Raw genomic sequence first — 25,133 nt, forward strand, 5'->3', positions numbered from 1 at the left:
GAGACTAATTTGGACTGTATTCAGTAATCTGGAGTTAATACATCAGAGTGTAAGAAGCATCTCAAAAAGCAATGCTGCCACCTTACATGCTGGTGTTTCAACTCATCCACCTTTCATTTGTTTGAAGCTATTCTATTTGCAGCTCCTGAAAGGAAATTATTGACCCTCAACACCTGATCTCCCCTAGGCCAACAAGACACAGTAGGGTTCTTCTCACATAGGGTTTCAACACAAACAGCTAGCAAAAACATACATGCAATCATGCCTTTGATTATTATTATTATTTTAATATCTTATGAATATGAACTGAAAAACGTGTGAAGCAGAATCAGAAACCAAATTTCTTTCTCTCTTCAAAAAACAGACACCACAGTTTGAGAAGGTCCAACAAAGACAGAGAAGTAAAACAGAATATTTTGTTTTTATGCTAGCGTAAGAACCACAGATGTCACCTTACAAGCATTAATTTCAAAACAGTATACCTAGGCTGTACGTCTCAAACAAGAATGAATGAAGACATATACACAAAGATGTACCTGGAGATCATCTATGCAATTGATTTGATGTATTAAGGAGGTGGAAACAACTCCAAGTAGTAATATTAGAAGGAGTATCTTAGTGTCTATAAAATGGTTTAAATATTAAGTCATAAAACAATCTTGGTAAATGTTTTGAGGTCTTAAGAAAATGCAATATCAATATCTGCAAATCAGACTGTACTTACGAGTAATTTCAGTAAAATATGGTACAATGCTAAGCAAAGACAAATCATGTGGGAACATAAAAATCTCATGTTCCTGAGTATTCTTTTTGGGATAAGTGGTCTTACAGCTAACTTTCCCATTAATTTGTTCAAAATAAGCATGTTAAAAATATGTTTTGAAATAGATAGAAGAAAAAAAACCCAAAAACTAAATAAATCACACTCCATAAAAAGCACACAAAATAAAAATTGTTTTTGGATGCAAGCAGTAGTCTGTACGCTCCTAGTTTCTAGCAGCCTTTCAGTGTCTGAAGAGAGGCAGACTCTTTAGCAGGGACTGTTGTGATAGGAAAAAGGGAAATGATTTCAAACCTGAAGAGGGAAGATTTAGATCAGATATAAGAAAATAGTTTTTTATGATAAGAGTAGTAAAGCACTGGCACAGGTTGCCCAGAGAACTGGTAGAGACCCCATCCCTGGAAACATTCATTGTCAGGCTGGACTGGGATCTAAGCAACCTGATGTGAATACAGATGTCCCTGCAGGGGAGCAGGACTAGATGACCTTATAAAGTTCATTGCAACACAAATGATTCTATCATCATATTTTGCCAAGTGCACCTAAGCTGAAAATATCATACAGGACAGTCCAATTCACTCTAGCTGCTTACTCGTGTTAAAACAAAGATCTCAGTTTGTAATACTGAAATAAGGCATTTAAATGAGGTCATTCAATTACCACAGAATCTGGATACAGTCTTTTAAGGCTTTCAACAATCTCTGCTCTCATTTGCTGACGCTTTCCCTCGTGGTAATCAATTCTGGCATTTTGTAGTTCACCAACTATTTTGTTCAATTCTTCGTTCACTTCAGCTATTCGTGTTGTTGAATTCTCCATTTCCTTTGCTAGCATTTCCTCCTTCTTTTTTTCTTCTGCCAGTGACTCACTTTGAACAGAAGCAAAAAACAGTAAATTTACTTTCACAATTACACAAGCTTTTAGCTTATAAAATTAAAATCATTCTGCGGTCACAGATTATAAAAAAAGTTACTGGTGAAATGCACCACCCATATCCTCACTGTGCTAACATCCACTGTTTGTGCAGTGTTTATGGAGACCAAACATCAGAGAATGTCAATGGGTGCAATTTATTCAGCATGAAGGAATTCCAGCTCCACACCTTTGTTTCATACACATGTCCATGTCTGATGCTGTTCTGTCAGCATGCCCCTCTACTGCCATCTGTTGCCCAGCAACAAAATGTAACAGTATATTGGCAGGAAGGTTCAACCACTGTTGCCATTCTACCAACATCTGCCTCTAATGTGGACCAACATGGTAAAATAGTAGGCACTGCTTTTGGAGAAGCCCTCATCTATTAAAATACACTATTTTACCTGACACTGTGAAAGGTCTGATACTGTAAAACTAAAAAAGCCTGAAAATTCTCACTCATAAGTATTATGCACACTGCACCCTTTCAAAGACTCTACTATTAACTACTTGATTAAAATAATTTTTTGCATCATAATCACAATGGATTGGCTGGTCTTTGTCCATGGCAAAACTTCTTTCAGTACACAGACAGCATCACTAAGCCAAAACATGTGCTGCAGATGCATAGAAGAAGACAGGTTGAAAGCAATCTCTGAACATATCTACACTGACTTCTTGCAGAACACAGGGCTAACACGGAAGCTGGATCAAACTGCTTAATGTACAGCTTGCATACTCTATTTCACAAAGAATGAAAACGACACAGGAAACAAAGGGACAACTGACACAAGTTTCTAATGCACAAGGTTGATATTAACTTGTTTCTAAAGCAGCACTACAGAACTGCTCTATACCCTCACTGAGAATTTGTCCATTAATAGCACCAAACCATAACCACAGTGACATAATCCACAAGAAAACAGAAGCAACTATAAAACTGCTTCAAACAACAGACGAGTCATCATAATTCCTAATATGCGTAATTCATCATAATTCACAGCTGAGGTAACAGAAATATTAACACCACAGTAAAAAAAAAAAAAAAAAAAAAAAACCCTGAAGATACATAATATAAAAGAATGAATTTTCATTTTTAAACATACGTGCATTTCTTGGTATATTCTTCCAACTTCTCTACTCGTTTTTTATACTCTTCTATCTGTTCCACAGTCTGTACAATGGTTTCCTAGGAATCATAAACAGGTTCTGTTATAAAAACAAATAAAAATACTTTTTTTTTTTTTTTCAACAAGACACAAAGCTCTTAATTCAGTTTAAGTACTAAAACGTTACCTGTTCTTCCTTTTACATATCCCATGCTGCAGAAACAGTATTTTTCTCATCAGTAGACAAGGTGCACCACAAACAACAAAATAATTTCACCTTACAAAGGACACTACTGTATTTTTTGTGTTCAGCAACAGTTCAGAGAAAGCCTCGTATCAAATGAAACAATTTTAAACACAGTGTTAGTGAATTACAGCTTTTAAAGCAAAAAAGATTCTTTTCTTTTCAAAAGGTTAATAAAAGCTTTATCCTAAAAACAGCACATGAGGTTGACATGGAAATTCCTACCTAAAATCACTGTATTAGCATAACCAAACCAGCAACAAAATAAGTCTTCTCAGTTATCTAAACTGAATGAAAATCCATAAACTGCAGCAAGTAAAACACAAAGTTACTTCAGTATTTTATTGTCATACCTTCTGAAATCCTCGAGACCTACTGTTTGCTTTCAAAATATCTTACATATCTCTATCATCTACAATTTTAAATATATTGGTCTCTTTCAATCATTTGTCTTTTAAAGATAGATTTTCTAGCAGTGCATACAAACGATTTGATATCTGCGTATCACAGAACTGTAGGGGCTGAAAGGGTCCTCTAGAGATCATCGAGTCCAACCCCCCTGCAAAGGAGGCCCCTTACAGAAGCCTGCACAGGCATGCATATCTCCAGAGATTTGAAGGATGTAAGTAGATTTCTGAGCAGAATACAGAAGCACCAAGTTCCATCTTATTTTAGCTGAAATTTCATATACATAACACTTAACAGCTGTTACTGAACTAAAGATTAATAGTTTCTTACACTGGCAGTACAAGCTTGATGCGTTCACATGCATATCTGAATGTGGAGAATAGTTACCAGCTGTCAATAGCATGGATGAGTAATGCCAATTCTTAATGGTCAGACACACATTTTATGAAATCTCAGCATCCCTTATTTCTTTCTGAACACTGAAATATGATTTGTGGAGTTTCAGAAGCACAAGGAGTAGAATTTTTTTCACTTCTAGTCAGTAGTTTGTTCTGCTAACTAGTTCTTAACAAGAAAAAGTAGTATCACAAACAGCAAACAAATGTACAAGCATTACCTTAAATCTGATGGCAAGGATGACTTCACCCTCTTATAGTTATCAAGTAAAATACTCACTTTTCTCTACAAGCAAATTTATATTTAGAACAATTAGATGTTAGGACTCCTAGAACTGGTAACATCTCATCTGACTAATTTGAGTTTTCCAACGTAAGAGTCTCCTCCAAACCTTGACTCCACGACTAAATGGTGAAGAAAAAAAAAAGCATGTTGCCATAGTTGGGAAAAATAAATATAAAAACCTCATAGTGCAAGCATTCTATCAAAAGAAAGATCATCAGTTCAGCTTCTAGAAGCATGACACAAAGCAGAACAAGCTTGGAAATAATTTTTCTAAGAGACTGTATGAAGTATAGTAACATCAGATGTGCAATTATGTACATCAGAAGAAAATGACAGTAGATATCTATATCCACAGGCATTCTCTATGAACTGCAATACCAGAGCGATCACCACGATTCTCCCTCTCTCTCATTCTGGTCCTTCAAGTCCCATCCAAACTATTTCAGCTGCTGCAAACAAAATAAACCTCAAAAGGGGATGATAGTCATACAGATAAGGAGTGCTACGGAACCTTAGAAAGAAGAATTAAGTTTATAAAACCAGGAACTCTTAAGAGTTATGTACATGTTCCAAGTAATCGTGAAATGCTAGAGCCAGACTGTCCAAAGCAATCCTTAGCACGGACCCGTGCAATCATTCTCTGAAAAAACATTAAGTCATTTTTTTAATTGCTGCAATATGAGAAATGCATGAGTACTTGCAATTTATCTCCTTTGCCAAGGATTTCTGTCACAGCATTTAACACATTTATGAAGACATTCATACCAGAAGCAGGGGTGCAGAAAAAATACATTTTTTTCCTTAGAGCGTAATTCTAACTTGATACAAATACCTTAATTTCCTTTTTCTTCCTCTGATGAAGTTTCATCCTTTCTTCATCTGCTTTTTGCTCCCAACGAAGTTTACCTAGCTGCTGCGTTAGCGTAGCTACTTTCCTTCTTGCTATTTCCTTCAGTTCTTTATAGCGCTCCAGCTGAACAAATGGAAAAAAAATAAAAATAAAAAATCACTGCACTGAAAATGAAACAACTCATGTTTTTGTAGTCTCAAATAATAATATCCTACCTTATCAAAATTAATATTATGGCAGACACTGAATTCTGCAGGCCTTTCCATCCATTATGTTTTATTAAGGGAAGACTCAGTTCAAAGCTTACACTTAAGTAAGACCACAGGCAATAACTATTCTGACATTTAACAATTCCTGTTTTATCAAGTTGACAGTACTCTACAGTGAATAGTAAGTTTAAAACAATGTCTTCATTCAGTCCAAAATTAGTGCAAGCTTTGAATGTATCATTACAACATAGAAATGCTGTGATAGAATGGTATCAAATCTATATTTTAAGGCTAACATATGAAATGGTACTTGAAGCAATCCCACAAAGTTATGACTAATTTAAGAAATGCGTTCGAGGTGCAAAATAACATCACATGCTAAATAAGCAACTCTTCAAGTTCCCTGTTAATTGGTCAGAAAATATTTTGTGGAAAAGACAGTGTAGAAGCTAGTATTTGGGTACAGAAGAGTTTCTGGGCAAATGGTTTCGAAGGCAGATTTTCAAAACGTGAATTTACAGTAAAATAACACTGCACTTTCCTTCTAAAATTTAAAATAATACAAGTTACCTAAGCATTAGCTTCTGACCCACAGTAAATGGGATGTACAATATGAAGCCTCGTGTGCATTTGTCGTCTATTTCTCTTTCCTAACTGAACACATATTTCTATAATACAGTGACATGCCATTTCTCAGAATGAATCCTCTCAGCCCCAAGACCCTACGTGGTATTTTCTATTCTACCTTCCCACATTATCTGAACTCCTGTAAGAAAGGAAAACAATACAAAGCAAAATAAAAAGAATCCTCAACGTAGCTCTAGATAAGTATTTATGTAACTATAACCCTAATCAACAGAGGAGAGTCCCTCCATTCAACCCTTCTGAAGTTTCCATCAAATTCTTCTCTATCTCTTTTTCACTGGAAATTCATTGCTTCCCCAGTAACTTCTCACATTACTTAGAAAATGGATTTTGAACACTGAACTGCATATCCTTTCTGATCTTAGAATAGCACATTTATGATTCTTTCTGCAACTTAGATATATTCCTTAGAACGGTTCCTCACTCAAAACTTCCAGTTTGTCATTTTCTTTCCCTTTTCCCAGAAAGGAGATGCTCCACTACACCAAAAAGCTGAAGCATCAATTCTATTTAGCTGATTTAACTTTTTTGGGGGGGACTATTTAGTTTTTGTTTTGTTTGAACTCAACAACAAGAACAGTAGAAAATCACAGGTTACTGATTGAAAAAAAAAAGTTTCTTTGTCATCAGTGCAGATTTCAGACTTCACTAGTAAACAGTATTTTGCTTCCTGGTCACCCAATTCACCTGACGTTCTCTCAGCTCAACACGTTCTACTCTCAGCAGTATCTCCTTTTCAGTCTCCTTTTCAAATTCTCTCCATGCCTTCTCAGTATCATGCAATTCTATCTCCAGTTCTTTTATGTTCTGTTTTTCCTTATCACAGTATTTCTCCTTGTCCCTCAGAGATCTTTTAGACATTTCTACTTTCTTGATTTGGTAAGAAGTATTTTCCTTTGCTTTTATATAGAGGGCTTTCTGCTGAATCAAGGATGCCCGAAGAGTCCTGAAAGAACAAAAAATAAAGCAACACTTCCAAACAAACATGCAAATCAGCCACCAATTGTCAGCTGCAAGGTTACATACCCACAGGTATGTAAAACATAAGAAAGGCAGTCATGTGAAATATACTCATGAGCACAGGTGTTATTTTTAAACATCCACTGAAAATAAAAGCTTAATAAACGCAGCATAAAATTCTGAAATCTCACAACAAACACGTAATTAAACTACTGAAAATGTTGATAATGTTGGGGGGAAAAAATAATTTAAAAAAAAAAAAAATCACTGTTTAGTTATTACTCAATTAAAATGCTGCAACCCAACTTCCATAGCAGTAGGAGCTATCACCCTACTCACTTCAAAATAAAATGCCCACCTGCCAAGCAATTCCCAGTGGCAACTATTCTGAAACTCAACTATCAGAGAACTTGACTGAAAAACCTACTTCATTTCTCTTTCTATGTGTTGTTGGTCTCTGTTCAGTACACCAAGCACCTTTTTCTTTGCTCTAAATGCATCTTCTGCTGCAGAAAGGGAGTCTTTCTTGATCCTAGCCTCCATATTCTTTTCATCCAAACTCTCTTTCAGAGATTCAATGCTTTTTTCATTGTGATAGAGTTGGAAAAGTTGAAGCTGTATCCTCTTTGCATTCAGTTCTCTGACAAGCATCTGGTAATGCTCTGCCTGCCAACATTAACATTTCATTTTTAGCTTAAGAAAGGATTTTTAAATCACAGTCAGTCTAATCTGAAGTCCGAAGTGATGTAGGCTGATGTACCAGTAACACGCACTATCAAAACTCAGATATCTAAGTCAACCCTTCCGTAATAATACTGGCTACTCTACTCCTCAATTTATTTAATCTCTATATTAATATATTTAAAATAACTTAGAGATGTGTATTTTACAGTATACTGAAAAAATTTTAGATGAAAAAATGGTATTTTTTTTTCCTAAAAACTAAGTTCACAGAAGACGCAAAAACACACACACAAAAGTAGTAAATTTGAGTTACCTCTTCTTTCTCTATCTTTGCTTGCTTTCGTTCTGCTGCAATATTTTTTTTCTTGTTATAATTGAAGTGTGCATCCTCTTCTGCTTGCTGCATTTTTTTCTTTTTTTTTTCATATTCCTCAGCATATTGCCATGAGTTACTGATTTGTTCAAAAAGTTGAGTTCTTTCTTTTGGCTTCTTCATTGCAATTGACTCTACTGTTCCCTAACACAAAATTGCAAAAAAAAAAAAAAAAAATGAACCACTGCAGATTACATTGTAGAATGATAAATTTCATTTCTAAGAGCACATAATACAGATTTATCTCCTGATATTTTAATGATTAGCATTACTGAAAACATATATAGATTCCAAGGCAAAGACTATAATCTAGCCAACTAAGCAAATTACATTATTAATAATTTTATAATATCAAATACTGCTTAAGAAATACGCATTCAAATTAAATCTACTTAAACAAAGGAGTGAGCAGTTATCAGAAAAACAAAATTCTATCTCATTGGCCTCTTTAAAAGAACTGAAAGACATTTGGAATGAAAAAATGTTCTAAAACAGCTACTTCAGAAGAGTAATTGCTCAAGTCAGTGTATTTGAAGATTGTACAACTCTCAAAGCCAATGGGCTCACAAGCTTTGTCCATACATTAGCTTTCAAATCTCCACTGACCTGAAGCAATTATCATTTTCAGAAAACTGTATTCAATACATTTTCTGATTTCAATCCGCTGTTATGCTGGGCAAACACCCTCAAATAGAAATCAAAATGACAACAAGAATGCATGCCCAGGTTTTCTATAGAAGATAAATAGTAGTACTTCCTTGGGAATGTTACAATCACGGTTCAGTAAAACATAAGGAAGGCAATCATGTGAAATATACTCATGAGCACATAAGTTTGTGTGTCATAAGCACACGACATTCATGACTCGTATCATTAAATACTTTTGAAGTAATAACTCAATAGGATTTTCAATTCCTAAAAGATAGTCCTACAAAGTTTTATATCTCTTGATTAACATTATATGATGCAAATCTTTTTCTTTTTATAACATTTCTAGAAATTAACACTGCAAACTTTTAAAAGTAAAGATCCACATCTTCTATTTTGAAGAAACATTCTTCCAAATTAGCCTCTTTCTTCCTAATATAATTCTCTACACACAAGGTCTATTGTTCCCATTTCAAAGACTTAAAATTCTTTGATAAGGCCAAGATAAAGTTTATTGGCTTGACAGCACCTTGAAACTAGCTTGAATATTGAATAGATAACTGTTACAGATATCAAATAATGCTGGAAACTTATTTTCTTTATGAAGTACCCTAAGTGCTCACCTGAAAAATAAGACAATTCCTAGCTTTGACAAGTATGCCTATTTTTTCAAGCTCAGATATGTAAGCGGACCGGGTAATAGACTTATCATTGAAAATATATTCTGAACAACCATCTAAAGAAGGAAAGAAAAAAACAATCGTGACAAAAAGGCTACAACAAAAAATACATTGGTAAAATTATTCCACATTTTCTTCCTGAGCAACTTCCTCAAAGAAAATGGACTTCAACTATTCTCTTAAACCTTGGTTAATTTTTAACATTACCCTTAGTATATGTTTTCTGCAATTTTTAGACTTGGTATCAAGATGCTGCTGATGGACTGTAAGAAGTATTTGAAATTCAAAGTCAACTACTCTTGGTCTTCATTTTTTAGGTATCAGACCACAGAATGTACATCCAAAAGAACCTGCCACCTACCACGGATAACTCTTGAAAATGTTTTTTCTTCCCCATCTTCTTCACAGTATACTATCTTTACACTTGCTGTAGAAGAAACTGGTTTGCCAACATGTGCTCCATGAATTAGTTCTCGAACACTTTTAACTCGCAAATTAGATATCTTTTCACACAGCACAAAACTAACAGCATCCATTATGTTAGATTTTCCTAGAAACAAACAAACAAGTCAATGCTCTGACACAGAAGAAATTGAAGGAGGGAAATGATTACCAATTAATTAAAAATACAAACGCAGACACAAAAGTCTTCAATAATTCTAATTCTGTATTTAGTTGAGGAAAACATATTGCGTACAATGAAGAAATACATTTCTGAAATCTACAATAGAGAAATAAATAATAGAGAGATCAACTGATAATTCAGTATCTTCCATTAGAGAAGCAATGGCAGCTCAGGACCTTCTAGAAGTCTGTGCAGCAAACATAAAGAAACAAAATGAAAGCAGCAGTTGGAAAAAGAGAGTAAAAGAAATGATGAGAGAGAAGGACAAAGTACACTCAATGTCACAGCCCAAGCCAACCAAGTTGAGAAGTACTGCAGAAGGGAACAGAGTGAAATACCATCCCCTAAAAATCAGTATTTTAACACACGCATTTAGTTAATACTTCTGACATTTTTTCACATTATTTTTATGGATCATACTAGAAACAACATATGTGTTCCCTCTACTGGTTCTGCTCTAACAGTGAAACTATGTCTGAGGCTGTTTGGTGGTGCTCCTGCTATTTTTCTAAGCATGTATAAGGGAAAGCATTCAAAATATTACACAACTTGACCCAAACAGCTTTCCTTCAATTTCTTTTCTTAATGTCATTTATTTTTCCTCATCAAATCTAGACCAAATCTCTCCTATTCACTCCCTGCCTCTAAAGAAGCCTGCTACCTTGAAGTCTGTCTTTGTCACGTGGCCGACTTTCACCCTGTTTCCCACAATGCAAATAGTACAGTTAAAAGACATTACTAATATTGTTACCCTTTGTTACTCCACGTTTCGGCAGAAGCCAAAAGATGATCACCGACACGATAAAACACTCTCTTGACAAAAAAAGCCCACAGGTCCCTGCAAAGAGGCCCACATAAGTCTACATCCCCTATGCAAAAATCAAGCAATTCTGCTCCTCAGGGGACAAGCTGCTGCCATTCCAGCCCATTCGGTGCCAGCAGTGGTAGCCCTATTACACACCTGGATGCACTTGCTGTTATGGCTTTTTTCCTCATCAGGCTTGAAGAGACCTGACAAAGAGCCCAGAACTAAGACTGAGAAAAAGCCTGGGAAAGCAGGACAAGGGCAAACAGATACCTCCATCTTGGCAACAGTGGAGGACACGTATGGCCACCAAATGCCCCTGACCCCTTCCCAGCCTCCTACCTGATCCATTGGGCCCGATTATGCAGTTGAACCTCATGAAGGGGCCGATCAGCTGCTCCCCACGCCAGGACTTGAAGTCCTTCACCATCAGCAGCTTCAAATAGCCCATACGTGAGGCTGTGGGTACGGAAGCCATTTCCCATTCGAACTTCAGCCTCACACAAAAAAATTCAAACCACCGAGTATTTTTTTTTTTTAACGGTTTGTCTTCTGGGAGGGGGCGGAGGAGAAAAGAAAGCTCTCAGTTACGCCGCACACCCGCCCGGCCCAACCTTTCCCCTCAGCAGCCGACGCACAACGCCGCCTCCTGCCTCGTGCTCGCGGCCGCGCGGCCTCATCTGATTGGCCAGCGAGCGCCGAGGGGGGGGAGGGAGCGGGAGCTCGTCCCCATGGCGACCCGGTGTGTTGTGCCTTAGTGGAGATTGTCGCTGCTCGCGCTTCTCGCCGGCGCCATGAGCGGGCTGAGCGCGCGGCGGGACTTGCAGGAGGCGGCTGCTCTGGAGCGGCGGCGGCAGCGCGAGCTGCAGCGGCAGGGCCGTATCTTTAACGCGCGAGTTCGGACCATCGGGGTGAGGGCGCGGATGAAGTCTGCTCGCGGGTCGGGGCGCGTCTGAGTCTGGCTCCGGGGATGGGAGGGACAGCGAACTTCCCGAGGCTCTCTGTGGAGGGCTGACACACTTTGCGAAGGTTGCTGGTGGGAGTGAGGTGCGGTTTTCTCTAGCTGCACTCCAGTGGGCTTTGTCTTCAGTCTGACTCTCAGGAAATCAAGTGGTAGTTATCTAAATAGCTATGAAGGGTCCCTACGGGGAGTTACGGTAGTTAATTTTCCCTTAATGCGCCCAAACTTTCATGTTAAGATCCTGGATGTGTGCGAAATAAACTTAAACTTTGCTGCTGAGTTGCTCTTGAGGGCAATAACCAGCAATTTTGATTGCAATAAATAGCCTAGAATCAAAATTAGAAGCGGTGGAAACAAGCCCAGTCTGGAAACAAGCCCACAGCTTCATTGTGCAGGTAGGGTTGCAGCAGATGACGGTCTGAGCTAAGTAATCTCAGGTAATGAAGCATCTCGTATGGCAGCAGGAGGATATGTTTAGCTGGTCTGTGGCAGCCCCTCGGAATTGCTCTCGTGACCTTTGTGCAGCAGTCAGTGACTTGGTAAAGTAACAGGCTGGTACAGCATCCTGAGGCATGGTAGTCAATGGTACAGTTAAATGATAGGAGTTAATAATGTGTTTTAACAAAGTTGGGTGGGCACAGTAAGATAGTTCAACTTTCTTTGCCAGGAAGCACAGTTTCTCTGTAAGGTGGCTTTTCTCGAGCCTTAAAAATGAAATGTAAAATGCCCCTTCTCACTTAAGGAAGATCGTTGGACCTCAGGGTACTTTACTGAGCAATACTGATTTATACTGTCTGGAGATCTTACCCAAGTGCTGTTGTAGAACTACCTCTGGACAGGTTTTGATAGATCCATTTACACAGGACAAACATCTAAACTGAAAGTGAGTCCATTGAAAGAATTCTGTAAATATTTTGATGAACATCATTCAATAATACCGTATTCATTGGCTGAGCAAGAAGTGCTTACGGAAGGGACTATTCTTGTGGTTTGAAATTAAGCCGAGTCCAAAACAGGAGTCAACAAAGCTATACAGGTATAGAGTATATCTCTATTTCCAATGGGGCTTTAGATTCTTTGTTTTCTCATTCTCTCACTAATTTAGCAGAGTGATTGTCTGTGACTATTCAAAAATGAAGGCAATATTTGACAGCTTCAAAACTATTTGAACCACGGATTGAGAAGTTTTTTAAATGGGATAAAATGTCTGGAAAGCAGAATGGGAACTAAGATTTTTTTTTCCTTGATTATTACTAGTTACTTTGGCTTCTTAGATATTTAGTTATCTAAGAAATGGGAAAACATGGTGCATCTCATTACAGATTTAAGAATTTATCCTCGATAATTCAGTACTTTTCTGAAAGAGTTCAGATGAGCAGTTCTAATGAAAAATGTTGAAAGACTTTCTATTTACATAGGAACTGTTACACATAACTACCAATTAGAAGTCAACTGCTTCAAACTTTTTATAGTAAAGAATTTATAATTTAAATCCCATTTGCATATATCAGCCTTAAATTTGCTAATGATCAGCTAGATTAAACATGATTCTAGAACGAGCAAGTTAAATCTATAGTTAACATGACTAGGAATCATGCTTTTAGGGATATGTTCTCATCAGGTGAAAACTGTTTGAATGGGATAGAGCTGCTAATCCAACTCTGATCGTACTACCCAGTATACTGTCTTACTTGTATTATTCCCAATAATTGTAGTTTTCATGGAAATCAATAGATATTACTTTTGGAGCAATCTACATACTAATAGTGTTGAGTTGAATTTCTCTCAACAGTGTTTCCCATAGTTATGTGAATGTGATTTCTCAAGTGGGACCTCCTAAATGAGTGGATATGTAATGCTCCTTACGCTATTGGATTTTTTTGTTTTGGGGGGGAGAGGAAGGAGTGAGGGGCAGGAGCACCATTATACTGCAGGATACTTTATGGTTTCACCCTTGCTTACAGTTAACAAATTTACCTCTTTGCCTAACGGGGGAATTCAGATTAACAGTCTGTCTGGAAAAGTTTATTTTGGAGGGCCCTCTGCTTTCTTCCCTGGTGAGAAAGAACACAGCCTAAAATCTGTATTTTACAATGGTTTGCTTCTCCAGAATGGGTTGGCCTTTTTGAATGCAATGAGAATTGCATGTATGACAGAGGTAAACGCTCCATAGCTGTTGTGCTTCTCATCCTCTGGTGTGCATGTTTATAAGTGTGAGGGGCATCAGGGAGATAGTTACCCATCATCTGAGTTAAAGGAAAAAAAAGAAAAAAAAAACCAACCAGAGTAGGAATTGGAAGAAGAGGTCAGAAAAGCACAGAAAAGCACAGGAGGCATACAGAAGGAAAAAAAATGATTAAAGTTAAAAGTGAAGCAAATGGTCGACTTCCATCTCTTTGATTGTTACAGAAATAAGGCAAAATATTTATAGATCACCGTTCTTGGAGGTGTTTGAGGGACGTGAAAATGTGGCACTGAGTGGCATGTGTGGTAGGTGGACAGTTGGAATTGATAATCTTAGAGGTCTTTTCCAATCTTAGTGACTCTATGATTCTAATAGGCAAAGAATATTAAAATACTTTATCAGGCCCTTAAAGAATTGTCAGTGTTTTTTATAAGTATTACAAAGACATTCAGTGACAGCCAGTAACAGTTGGTATGCTGTTGTTTTTACCTGTTTATTTGTTTGTTTTGATAGGTTGATAAGGATGCATTGGATGCCCAGGTCAAGGATAGGAAAATTCAAGAAGCAGCTGAAAAAGCACGAAATGAAGAACTTGGTATATTCATAGATAGTCTCATGTTTGTATGAAGTTAAATGTAAATAGATTTGCCATGTATTTCATTCCTTCTTTTTCTTTTCATACGCGTCCAGCCTACTAGTTTTGTTTTTATTGCCCTATTTTAATGTTTTAATAAAAAATATTTTAAAAATAACTGCTTTGTTACTTGTATATATTAACTATATTATATATTTTTATATATGGCCAAAGATGATTCATTTTCACTCAGTGCAGCCCAGCAAACCAAAAGGTTGGACATCCATGTATTTTGAACAGCTGTAATTTTCAAATAAAGTTCATTTCCTTGAATATCAACTCTGTATATCTATATATTTATAGATGCATGTGCAATTAGGCTTTGTCTAAATTCAACTTACAAACTGAATCCTTTGTGTATTCCTATTTATGTTTATACATTTGCATTGGTAGAATATGTGTTTCCCTTGTTATCTGAGGTAGGGTCTCAGGGATTCGTACTGTCATGAGTAAACTGATGTGTATGTCTGAATAGATTTTGTTCTTCAGTATTTTCTTTTAATAGATCTTGATAAATAGCACTGTTAGAGACCTGAAGACATAGGATGATTTAGAAAAATAATAATTCTTTTTCAGGCAGAAGTGGCAAACTTATTTTACTGCTGTCTTGTAAAATAAGTTTATGTTCTTTCTGGCTGTTCTTATACAGAATCAGTAGATAGAATATTTTACAGATTTCTGTTGCTAAAATCATAGAATGGCCTAGGTTGGAAGGGTATCATCCAGTCCAACCCCCTTGCCAAGAGCAAGGACATCATTTACAAGATCACACTGCCCAAACTCCTGTCCAGGCTTACTCTGAACACTTGAAATGGTAGGATATCCATAACTTCTCTGGCCAACATGTTCCACTGTCTCACCACTCATTATAAAAAAAAAATTCTTCCTTATACTCAATCAATTTACCTTCTTTAACTTTAAAATCATTGCCCATTGTTCTGTCACTAGAGACCTTAGTAAGAAGTCTATTTCTTGTTAGCCTCTTTTATATATTGAAAGGTTGCAATATGGTCTTCCAGCAGCCTTTTCTCTCCAGTCTAAACAAGCACAGTTCCCTCAGCCTTTGCTCATAGGAGAGGTACTCCAGCCATCTTTTATTGGGCACTCATCTGGACTCATTTCAACAGCTGCTTGTGCTGGGGGCCCCAGAGTTACACAAGACCCCACCCTTTACTGTGAACGGAGGAGGTGGGTATAATTGCCTCACTCAAACTGCTAGCTGCGCTTCTTATGAGGCTGGGATATGGCTGACATTTTAGGCTGCAAGGGCACATTACCAGCACATACTCAGTTTTCATCCAGCCATATCCCCAAGACCTTCCTAGCAGGGTTGCTCTCAATCAGTTCATCTATACTGATGTATGGACTGTCCCAGCTCAAATGTAGAACTCGTACTTGGCCTTATTGAATTTGATGCTCATGAGCCTGCTTCTCAAACCTGTCAAGGTTTCTCTGAATGGCATCCCTTCCCACCAGTGCATCAGCACTGCTGCTCAGCTTGGGGTATCATCCACAGACTTGCATGTGTCACAAACAACAGGGCTGTAATTGAGAGGTATAGCTGAGTCAGAACACATAGCTACAAAAATATTTTAGCCATGTCCACTCATCTCAAAACTCTTGATGACCCTCTGTGGTTGGAACGCTCTTTCATGGTATCATTTCTAAAGGACCCACAGACTGGGCACTCTACACGTTTCAAAAAGAGTTCAAATGCAATTGACAGCTTCAATGCTTCCTTCCATTTCTTCCTTCCTCCGCTGTTGTTTTTTATTATCCTGGTGGAATACCTTGTCAGGCTTGGACTCTTAGGAAACTGCCAAAAGTCTGGCATCAAAGGAAATTATATTTCATTGTGAATTATAATTGAATGGCTATCGTCTGCATTTTTTTTTAACTTTTGACTGGGTTATTTAGCATTTTTATAAATAGATAAGAGCTATTAAGCTCTTTGAAAGCTGTTATGACAGCCAATTTTTCTAGTGCTTAGAAAAATTGCTGAAACTGTGAAATAACTACGAGGTTGCTCAAAAAGTAATGCCTCCTATTTTATTATGTTGATCTATGACATCAGAAGCAAATGTTTGTGGGATGGCAGTAGAGGTTGAACCTTCCCAGTAATATTCTTTTACATATTGTTGCCATGCAACAGGTGTCAGCAAAGGGGCTGTCTGAGAAAATGGCATCTGGCATGGATGTGCAAAGGTGTGTCATTGAATAACTTCATGCAGAGAAAATGGCACCCAGTGACATTCATTGATGCTTACTGAGTGTTGATGGAGACCAAACAGTGGACATTAGCACATGGCTGGTCTGTTTCAGCAGTAACAATGGGTAACCTCTGCTGGTACAGATTTTTATGAGCCCAGCATGCAGGCTCTTGTTCATTACTGACAAAAATGGTGGTGACTGTGTTGAGAAATTGAGTTTTATAGCTGAGAACGTGCTGTGTTAAATAGTGTTATTGTGCTCTTTTTATCTGTTATAGTTTCCATGGAAACAAACAGAAGGCATTACGTATGGAGCAACCTATGCATCTACATGCCTTAAATTGAGAATTCCTTATTGTATATGTGTTTCTTAATAAGGAACTTACTATATTTTTGTCATAATGGTAAATTGGAAGTAAATATGAAGAATTAGTAAACAATACACTTCGTCTGTTAAAGTAAGCTTTCATCAAATGAAATTTATTAGTTCTAGAGGTACTTATTATTGTATTCTTTTCACATGCTTATATATAATTTCACATTAATAAGAAAATTAATTCCTAGAAACATTGAAGTATTCTATAAATAAATATTACTAACATTAGAGTGTTTTGCAGAATGACCCTTTGTAGATCAAATAGTCATTCCTAAGGTGTTGACCCTGGAATACATATATTCCTGTTTATTCCTTTTGAAAATGTCATTTTCCATCTTGATTTGTATACTCTCCTAAGAATTATATGTTCTTTGTGCTCATTTTACTCTAGCTAATGAAATGAAACGAAATGACAAGATGATGTGTATGTTAGAAGAAAGACAGAAATGCAATATCAGAAACACGAACAAGGCTGTCAGTGACTTTCAGAAGAATTTTCAGCAGCCAGAAACAAGACGTGAATTTGATCTATCTGATCCCCAGGCTCTAAAGAAGGATAGACCTGCTCGGCTTTCAGACAATGATCCTCGATGCACTGTATCTGGCTTGCAGAAGTTTATGGGTGAAGACTTAAACTATGCTCAGAGGACGAAATTTCAAAAGGAGCAGTTAAGAGAGTGGTCTCTTCAGCAACAGAGAGATTACAAGAATGCATTAGCTGATAAAAAATATTTAGGTAACAAGAGAAGATTGGGGAGGTTTTATCTGTTTTCTCTGTAAGTCAGGTGTTTGGGACATAACTTTGGTATAGCCTGTTATGTAAGGTTCTAGCAATATTTTGGTGTATTCAGCTTTTAGAGAAAGAGCAGTTTTTGCTCTACAACTTGTAATGCATTTGATATATAAATGAAGAATTTAGTAACTTAATGATTGTATTATTACCTAGGCTTCATTTCCATTTTACACCTTGTGTGAAGTATCAGAGTGTTCTGAAAAATCATCTATACTTTGCATGACATATATATATATCTATATACACACTTCAGCAGGCCAAATCATCCAGTCTTTACTTTTATAGAGCAAACAAAATAATTCTCAGTTTTCTTTTTCTTAACTTGCTACTAAACATGCTTAGTATTCTTTTTTTTTTTTAATTATTATTATTTTTAAGTTTGTTTACAACTTGTTTACAACAAGATTGATTACAAAATAAACTGATTTCATGAATCATCTGAAATTCCAAGATGGAAAGCTTGGGTGACAGGATTGGGAAATAGTTTCCCAAATCAGCTTACTACATCTGTAGCCTCCCCTTCCTCCATATACATATGACATAATGTCTATGAAAGTTGACTGCATTTCATTTTAATCTAATTCAGATGATCTTCATGACAAGAATAGGATTGAACTGGACCAAAAGACAATGGAGCAACAACGATTAGAAGAAGAAACTAGACGTGCTGTTTGTGCAGCTATCAAAGACTTTAACAAAAGCCAGGTAAATTCATCTTGTTGGTTTTTGTTTCTGTTAATGAGTGGAGGAGGAGAGGAAATGGAAGGAAAATGAGATGACCAGTGAGCAAAAGTACAATGAGTAGTGATGTTTTCACAGATGTTTGATAGCAGCTACCTTTCATTGTTGATTCAGAAGATTTTTTCACTTCTTTGTCATCTGCAAGGATCTGGCTATCCTCTATCTAGTTACTTTCTGTGAGAATTCTTCCTTCTGGTTCTCAGCTTGTTGTGGCATGCAGCCACTAATCCCATCTCTCTGGGACTTTTAGTCTGTAAAATGGGGTACAGCAAAAGCCATCAGCACTTCCTTCTGGTTGTTTTTTTGTTTTGTTTTGTTTTTCTGTCATCTGATAATTTTAGCTGCTTCTGCCAGCTTTTCTTTTTTCTTGTGTGGAAAAATTACCAGTAGCTTTTTGTCTTTATCACTTATATTAATGCCCGGAGACCACTGTTTTTAGCACATGTGTATCTGTCTCTAGGTAGTTTTCCAAGCGTGCTTTGGAACTCACTGAAACATGACATGAACTTTTCTCTGTCATTGGTAACCAGACCAATTTCTTTCCTGTGATGATGGTCAAACCCTGGAACAAGATTCCTAGAGAGGTGGTTGGTGTCCCAGGCAAGTGTTCAAGGGGCATTCAGACAATGCCAGAAATAACATACTGTAACTTCTAGTTAGCTGTGAAGAGGCCAGGCAGTTAAACTTGATGGTCTTCCATTCCATTCACTTCCACTGCACCTGTCTTTGTACTGCAATCTGTCATGCTCCAATTCTTCATATTGCTGTACAGATTTTCTTACTAAGTTAATCCTGTATATCTTCTATGCACAGCTTAAAGGGCTAGATGGACACCATTCATTTTGTTTAACAATATTTGGTCTGAATTACCTTTTTTTAGTCACAACAAAATAAGGCAGATTCACATTACCTACATAAGGTAAGGTATATTTTGATTAAAGTGTGATAGTATGTATGCACATGTTTGAGTAAGTGTTGCCCGAGCCCTTCAAACCACATTGAGCATATGTGTATATGTACACATATCTATATGTGTGTGTGTGTGTATGTCTATATATATACAGCTAGACCAAGATAATTGAAAATGATTTTATTGATTGAAGTCCAGGCTACTAAAGATTATTTTACATCAGTACCTGCAAAAGTACCCCAAATGGTACATCTATGTGCACTTTAGTTAACAATAATATCCAAAATAATTGTCGTACAAATTTGTTCTGTGTAAAAGTTCCTGAATTTGTGATGGGGCTTGGGAAATGGGGTGGAGGGGAAGTTTGTGTTTGGTGTAATTTGTTTGTTTGTTTGTTTGTTTTTAATATTTGGCCATGTACATTCTACTTTATTTCTACTCAAATACATATAATATTTCGTTGTTTGTTTGTTTTCTCACAAAAGGGCATAATAATAGAGAAAGAAGCAACAATCTCAGTGTAGTTCATTTTTACTATATTGTACAGATTGCAGTTGTGTCTAAGAGAAAAAGGCTATGCGACGGAGGGATTTTCTATACATCCTTTTTCCTAAGAGAAAACTAGGGCACTCAGCCAGAGAATGAATTTTAGAAAAGGAATTTTTGTTTCTGACTTCAACTTTATCAGTCCAGAGTCCCCAGCAATTTCAAGACTTTGAATAGCTAGTTTAAAGCCTTTTTTCAACTGAAATAAAATATTTGTTTGTCTAAACGTAGAAACACGGTAACTCTGTTTTTAAGCATTCATTGAAGAGTGCTGTGCAAATATCTTTTATCACTCATATCCTATTCTTGGTATGTACGCCTTTCCCAAGCTCATAAGACCATGGGTGGATCACTCTGATCATTTGTGAGCCTCATGGCTTGTGGTAAGGACTTCAGAATACGTGGTGCATCATTTTAGTCCTGTGTTGAGAGCAGTTTAGTTCTATGTACACTCAGAGCTTGGCATTACTCTAAGTGTGTGATGTCCTGACTTTCCATGTACATTTCTTTTGTTTTTTTTTTAATTGAATCAGCAGGATGGAATATACAGTATGAACGTTGGAGCACAAATTAAAATAAATGAAGTAGCATATATTTGTGCAGGTTTGCTTGTTTTGTTCTCATGCTACACTGATGAATTATGTTTTTTTGGGCATTTGACTTGACGGAAAATACATCAGATTTTACCCAGTCTTTATTTCAGTGTCATTAATCATTTTGTAGTGCTACATAATAGCTATGCACAGGGTTGAGATTTTTCTCCAGTAAGATTCCCAGGCAGCTTAGAAGACTGAAGGCTCTCCCTCTTAGTGAGAAGGTTAAGATAACAAAGTATAAGTGCCTATTTTGGATCTGATGCTAAATCACAGTGAAACTGCCTTAATAAAGTGATGTTAGTAAAAATTACACTGTTTAAACTTCAATAATTCTTCATCATTGTTCAGGAATTATTTATGTGAAATCCATCCAAAATGACTTGCTGTTAAATGTGCTTTATTTTGGAGCATTTCCAGAGTTAAAAATAATTGCTGTATTTGTAGTATTAATAAGCTAAAAGTATATACCAAGATATTCTGGTTTGGTGTCCCAGAAATATCGAAATGTTGAAAATCTTTGTGGTTTTTGTTTGGTCTTTTTGTTGGCATTTGTAATCTCTTATGAATCATGTAATGAACAAGGTATTTTCTGCATAATCTTATTTAATTTGAAGCTTGACTAATTTATCGTTAAGAAAAAGAATTCATCTTTTCTTAGTTTGCACATCTAATACTTTTTGTTATTTTTTCTTCTGTTCAGTCTTTAATGGGTCATTGTCTGTGCTTGCCCGTAGCAAATAAAAAACCCTTTGACATTCTCCAGGCCTGATGCTTGGGAGAACTCCTGTCATACAAACCAAAGTACATGAATGCAAGTGTAGAGATAAACCCAGATTAGCTTCTCTGGTGGGATGGATCACCATGCTTGCTAAGTGAAGAATTCTTCTCTGTAAATCTCGCAAAAGACCAGATTCCTACATTTGGGTCTAGATAGGCCTGTCATTCTCAGTTGTTGATATCTTCTAGTTATTCTGCCTTAGAGTTTTCAACTTTTCACATTCAAAGCCAGTAATTTTCAGCAGACAATGAGAGAATCTTGGAAAAACTGGAAAAATTGGTATCCAGTGGCCTGTTGCAGTCATTATGTATGTGCAAAACTGTATATGCAAGAGACTTGACTCTGACAGCCCATGCTCTTTGTGCCCTAGCAGGGAGGAGATACAATAACATCAAAACAATGCTATTACGCTTATATAATTAATGCCTGCCATTAGATTTTCAGTCTTTTTGACCAGTAGGGCCGTGATCATAATATTCACATGTGATGCTGTTGACAGTTGTATGCAATTTGAGAATAAATCTATATGTAGGTGCTAACTTTGTTGCATCTCTTTAGTTAATATTTTCTATCAGAAAAGCTATGAGTTCTCTTCTTTTGTTGACTTCAGGCTGCTGAACTAGCTGAGAGAAAGAGGCTAGATAAGCGTCAAAAAATGAAAGATGATATGGATGAAATTTCCAGCCAGCTTCAAGGAGACTTACTTTCTGAAAACCCTGACCAAGCCATCAGTTCCTTTGGTACACATCGTGTGATCACAGATCGGTGGAAGGGAATGAATCAGGATCAGTTGATGGCAATCCGCTCCTTTCAACAGCAACAAGTTCTGGAGAAGCTGGTATTTAAGCATATGTGCATATTCTTGGTTGTAATACTACTATAAACAATATATTTTGAAGAACATATTTTTAAGTTGGCACTGCATATTTAGTTTTGAGACTTTTTCTGATGTTCAGAGCTTCACCAAACGTTAATCATTCAAACTTAACACGGTATCTCTGAAGCACTTGGGAGATGCCAGGAAGGAGCAAAAGCAAACTGGAGTCTTCCTTGGTGTTGGGCTGAAAGGTAGGTTGCTGTGAAGATCAAGGCCAGGGGGCCTTGAGAATCTTGGGGCATGGTCCATGGTTGCCTAGCTGGGGATCAAGGCACTACACAGCCCAAAGGCCAGGCTTCATGGTGCTCAGTTTAGGACTTGAAACAGCATGAACTGCCAGCAAGAGATGTGCAGGAATAGGAGTGGTCTGCTCCACAGGAGAAGAGGAGCCAGGAACTAACAGTTGCAGCAGGACGGACGTGCTGGAGCAGTGTCCTCATGGACACTGGATACCCGAGCAAGACAAAGAGAGCCAATCCAGTGATACTACTCATGCATATTTTACAGACTTAAAAGTTCCTGAATTTCCTTTCTACTTTCCTGCACATTTATGACTCATGCTCTTAGGTGGGATTGCAATAGAAAGACTAAATATTGCCAGTAATTGATGCTCTACAGGTGGATGGAAGGAGGCAGTCTAAATGAAGAAGTATACCTCCTTTGCAATCAGAAGTGTGTTGGCATAGGTATTATATAGGAAGCTACTTAATTCATTTAGTGCGGGAACTGAATGTGAAAGTGAGAAGGTTTTTGCTGGCTTGTTCTTGATTCGGTTCATGGTGAGATCAGATAAGAAATGCAGTAGAAGTGATAATATAACAGAGATGATAGGGAAAGAAATTATTTGGGTCTGGGAACTTAAAAAAATAAAAAGGTAATCATGCCAATCTATGTATTTTGGAAAGAGCTAGTATGTAGAAAAGAAATAATAGTCTACCAACAGTATTTCTGATAGACAGCAGACCTATATTTCTTACCTTCTTCTTTTGCAAAAGTAGGAGACTCTTCTAGGCAGTGCTCCTTAGAAAAGAGTAGCTTCCTGATCTGAACTATTTTAGTACTGTCTACTGCGTGTGCTCCTACCTTGCTCAGAAGTGTATACTTTTTCTCCCTATTTCGAGTGTTACCCCTAGTGTTCAGTAAAGGATAGCAAGTTTGTTGTTTGGATGAATTTACCTTTATATAGGATTTTATATAGGACTTTATATAGGATTTTTGTCTTTGAGTAAAGAAAAAATGAAGCTTTTTTTTTCCCCCTCTTGTAGAGACTAAAAGAGGAGGAACGCCAAAGAGATGCTGAATGGGACAGGCAAAGTATGCAGGCTGCAAGAGCACAGTTAATTTTAGAACGGCATCAAGCACGACAGAATCGGGAATGCCGCCAAGCTCTAGATAGCATAAATGCACAACTGTCCCAGGAGCAGAAATCAAAGTAAGTGCCAAGAGAGATTTCTTCTTTTCAGAAAAACTCTTTGCCGTTGATACAATTGCTTGGCTTTCAGAGAACTTCTCTGCTTGTATTGTTTGTTTCTTTTCTAACAAATTTATTGTAAAAATTATACTTTTTTAAAAAATTAGCATTTTAGATTAAGAATACTTTTCACTGCCGTTGAAAACACCTTCAAAGACTGGATTGTGATGTTTATTGATCCACATATATGGAATAGTAGCTGAAATTGTTAGCAGTGTTCCACTGACAACAGACTGCTAAGTTTATGTAGACAGCAAAAGAGCAAATAAATACAGTTAGACAGCAAATCATATTAGCAGGTATGAAACAGAATGTGTTTCTTTCATTTAGCTTCCTTTTCTGAAATAAATAACAGGATAGGTGTCCACCCACTTCATTAAAAATTTCCAGTTTCTGATAGATCTAAGTGAAGTTGATCACACAAACGGAGCTTTGACACTATGACAAAACTAGCTGATTTTCTAGCAAACCACTGACAGATCTTGGTGTATAGGTGTTGTTTCTAATGTGCTGAGAAAGAGGGAAGATGATACATGACAGGGAAAAAAATCAAGCCGACTGATTCAGTGTTCTAATCTTCCAATCTGATTTTTTTTTCCTTCTCATCATATATCCATCCATACATCTTGCAAAAGAATTCCTAATACCTGGTGCTTTCTTATTATGCAAGCAAAAATTCTGAATTGTGATAATTTTGTTTTTCATTGTGAGGATTTGGAAGGTTACTTTAGGATGAAAAATAAAATTTGCTATATCGAGACATGATATTCATGTTGGAGATACATTTAATTCCATTCATAATAATTCTGAGTTTTATGAGCAATTATGAATGTATACATTACATCTTTCTTAGGTTTCTCTGGTAAGTTCTGTGTACTGAGATAACAGTCACTAACTGCATTTTTTGTTTGTTTATTTGTTGCTAGGAACATTTACCTTAAAGAAGAAGAATATTCAAATTGTCCAACAAGTCAGTATTTTGCACAATTTAATACAACCAGTCGATGACATTCCAGATGCATCAACCTGAAGTACACAGAAAATTAAAACATTGCAATTTTTAATTGAGCTGTCCCTTTTTTTTTTTTTAATGCTGATTATTACTGTTATTTTTCTGTTTAAATTGTGCTGTTTGAACCGTACACTTGAAATAGAGGACTGTCTTTTAGGTTCTGTCTGTGCTGATAAAAACATTGTAATCATTTTTAAATTTTTTCTAAAATTGCTAGTTGATTTTGTAGTTAGATTGTTTGACCATCGTGTCTCAGGCTTAACTGTAATACTGATGTTATACGAGTCATTAGAAATTAATTTCTAGAATGTGGTCACAATTTAAAATAGAACTCTACTTGTTGCAGCTTGGTCAGAGAGGATGATACCTAAGTAGATCACATGAATCACATGGATCACAAGTAGGAGGCTTATGGAAAGGAAGAAC

At 36.8% G+C, this 25,133-nt stretch overlaps 2 protein-coding genes across 7 annotated transcripts in view; one reads left to right on the forward strand and one right to left on the reverse strand.

Moving 5' to 3' along the window:
* SMC1B (structural maintenance of chromosomes 1B) overlaps window positions 1–11,247 on the reverse strand; it is a 33,456-nt gene extending 22,209 nt beyond the window's left edge. For 2 of the 4 annotated variants that reach the window (XM_031597242.2, XM_031597241.2), the window contains exons 1-9: window positions 10,960–11,247; window positions 9,549–9,737; window positions 9,131–9,243; window positions 7,800–8,003; window positions 7,230–7,468; window positions 6,530–6,788; window positions 4,971–5,111; window positions 2,803–2,885; window positions 1,442–1,649 (exon numbers count right to left, since the gene is read on the reverse strand). In XM_031597242.2, coding sequence (XP_031453102.2) covers window positions 1,442–1,649; window positions 2,803–2,885; window positions 4,971–5,111; window positions 6,530–6,788; window positions 7,230–7,468; window positions 7,800–8,003; window positions 9,131–9,243; window positions 9,549–9,737; window positions 10,960–11,095 — 1,572 coding nt within the window. In that variant the 5' untranslated portion in view covers window positions 11,096–11,247. Of the gene's footprint in view, window positions 1–1,441; window positions 1,650–2,802; window positions 2,886–4,970; window positions 5,112–6,529; window positions 6,789–7,229; window positions 7,469–7,799; window positions 8,004–9,130; window positions 9,244–9,548; window positions 9,738–10,959 lie in introns of those variants that run through there. The other 2 variants (XM_031597243.2, XM_090147368.1) reach the window with 2 other exon arrangements.
* The window catches only part of RIBC2 (RIB43A domain with coiled-coils 2), a 54,996-nt gene extending 30,237 nt beyond the window's left edge, over window positions 1–24,759 (forward strand). For 2 of the 3 annotated variants that reach the window (XM_090147380.1, XM_090147385.1), the window contains 6 exons: window positions 14,277–14,358; window positions 17,375–17,719; window positions 18,363–18,481; window positions 21,958–22,185; window positions 23,490–23,656; window positions 24,622–24,759. In XM_090147380.1, coding sequence (XP_090003506.1) covers window positions 14,277–14,358; window positions 17,375–17,719; window positions 18,363–18,481; window positions 21,958–22,185; window positions 23,490–23,656; window positions 24,622–24,703 — 1,023 coding nt within the window. In that variant the 3' untranslated portion in view covers window positions 24,704–24,759. Of the gene's footprint in view, window positions 1–11,324; window positions 11,529–14,276; window positions 14,359–17,374; window positions 17,720–18,362; window positions 18,482–21,957; window positions 22,186–23,489; window positions 23,657–24,621 lie in introns of those variants that run through there. The other variant, XM_031597244.2, reaches the window with a different exon arrangement.
* Window positions 24,760–25,133: the final 374 nt, after the last annotated feature.

This window comes from Phasianus colchicus, chromosome 1 (genome assembly GCF_987193195.1).
Source record: "Phasianus colchicus chromosome 1, bPhaCol1.hap1.1, whole genome shotgun sequence".
NCBI lineage: Eukaryota > Metazoa > Chordata > Aves > Galliformes > Phasianidae > Phasianus > Phasianus colchicus.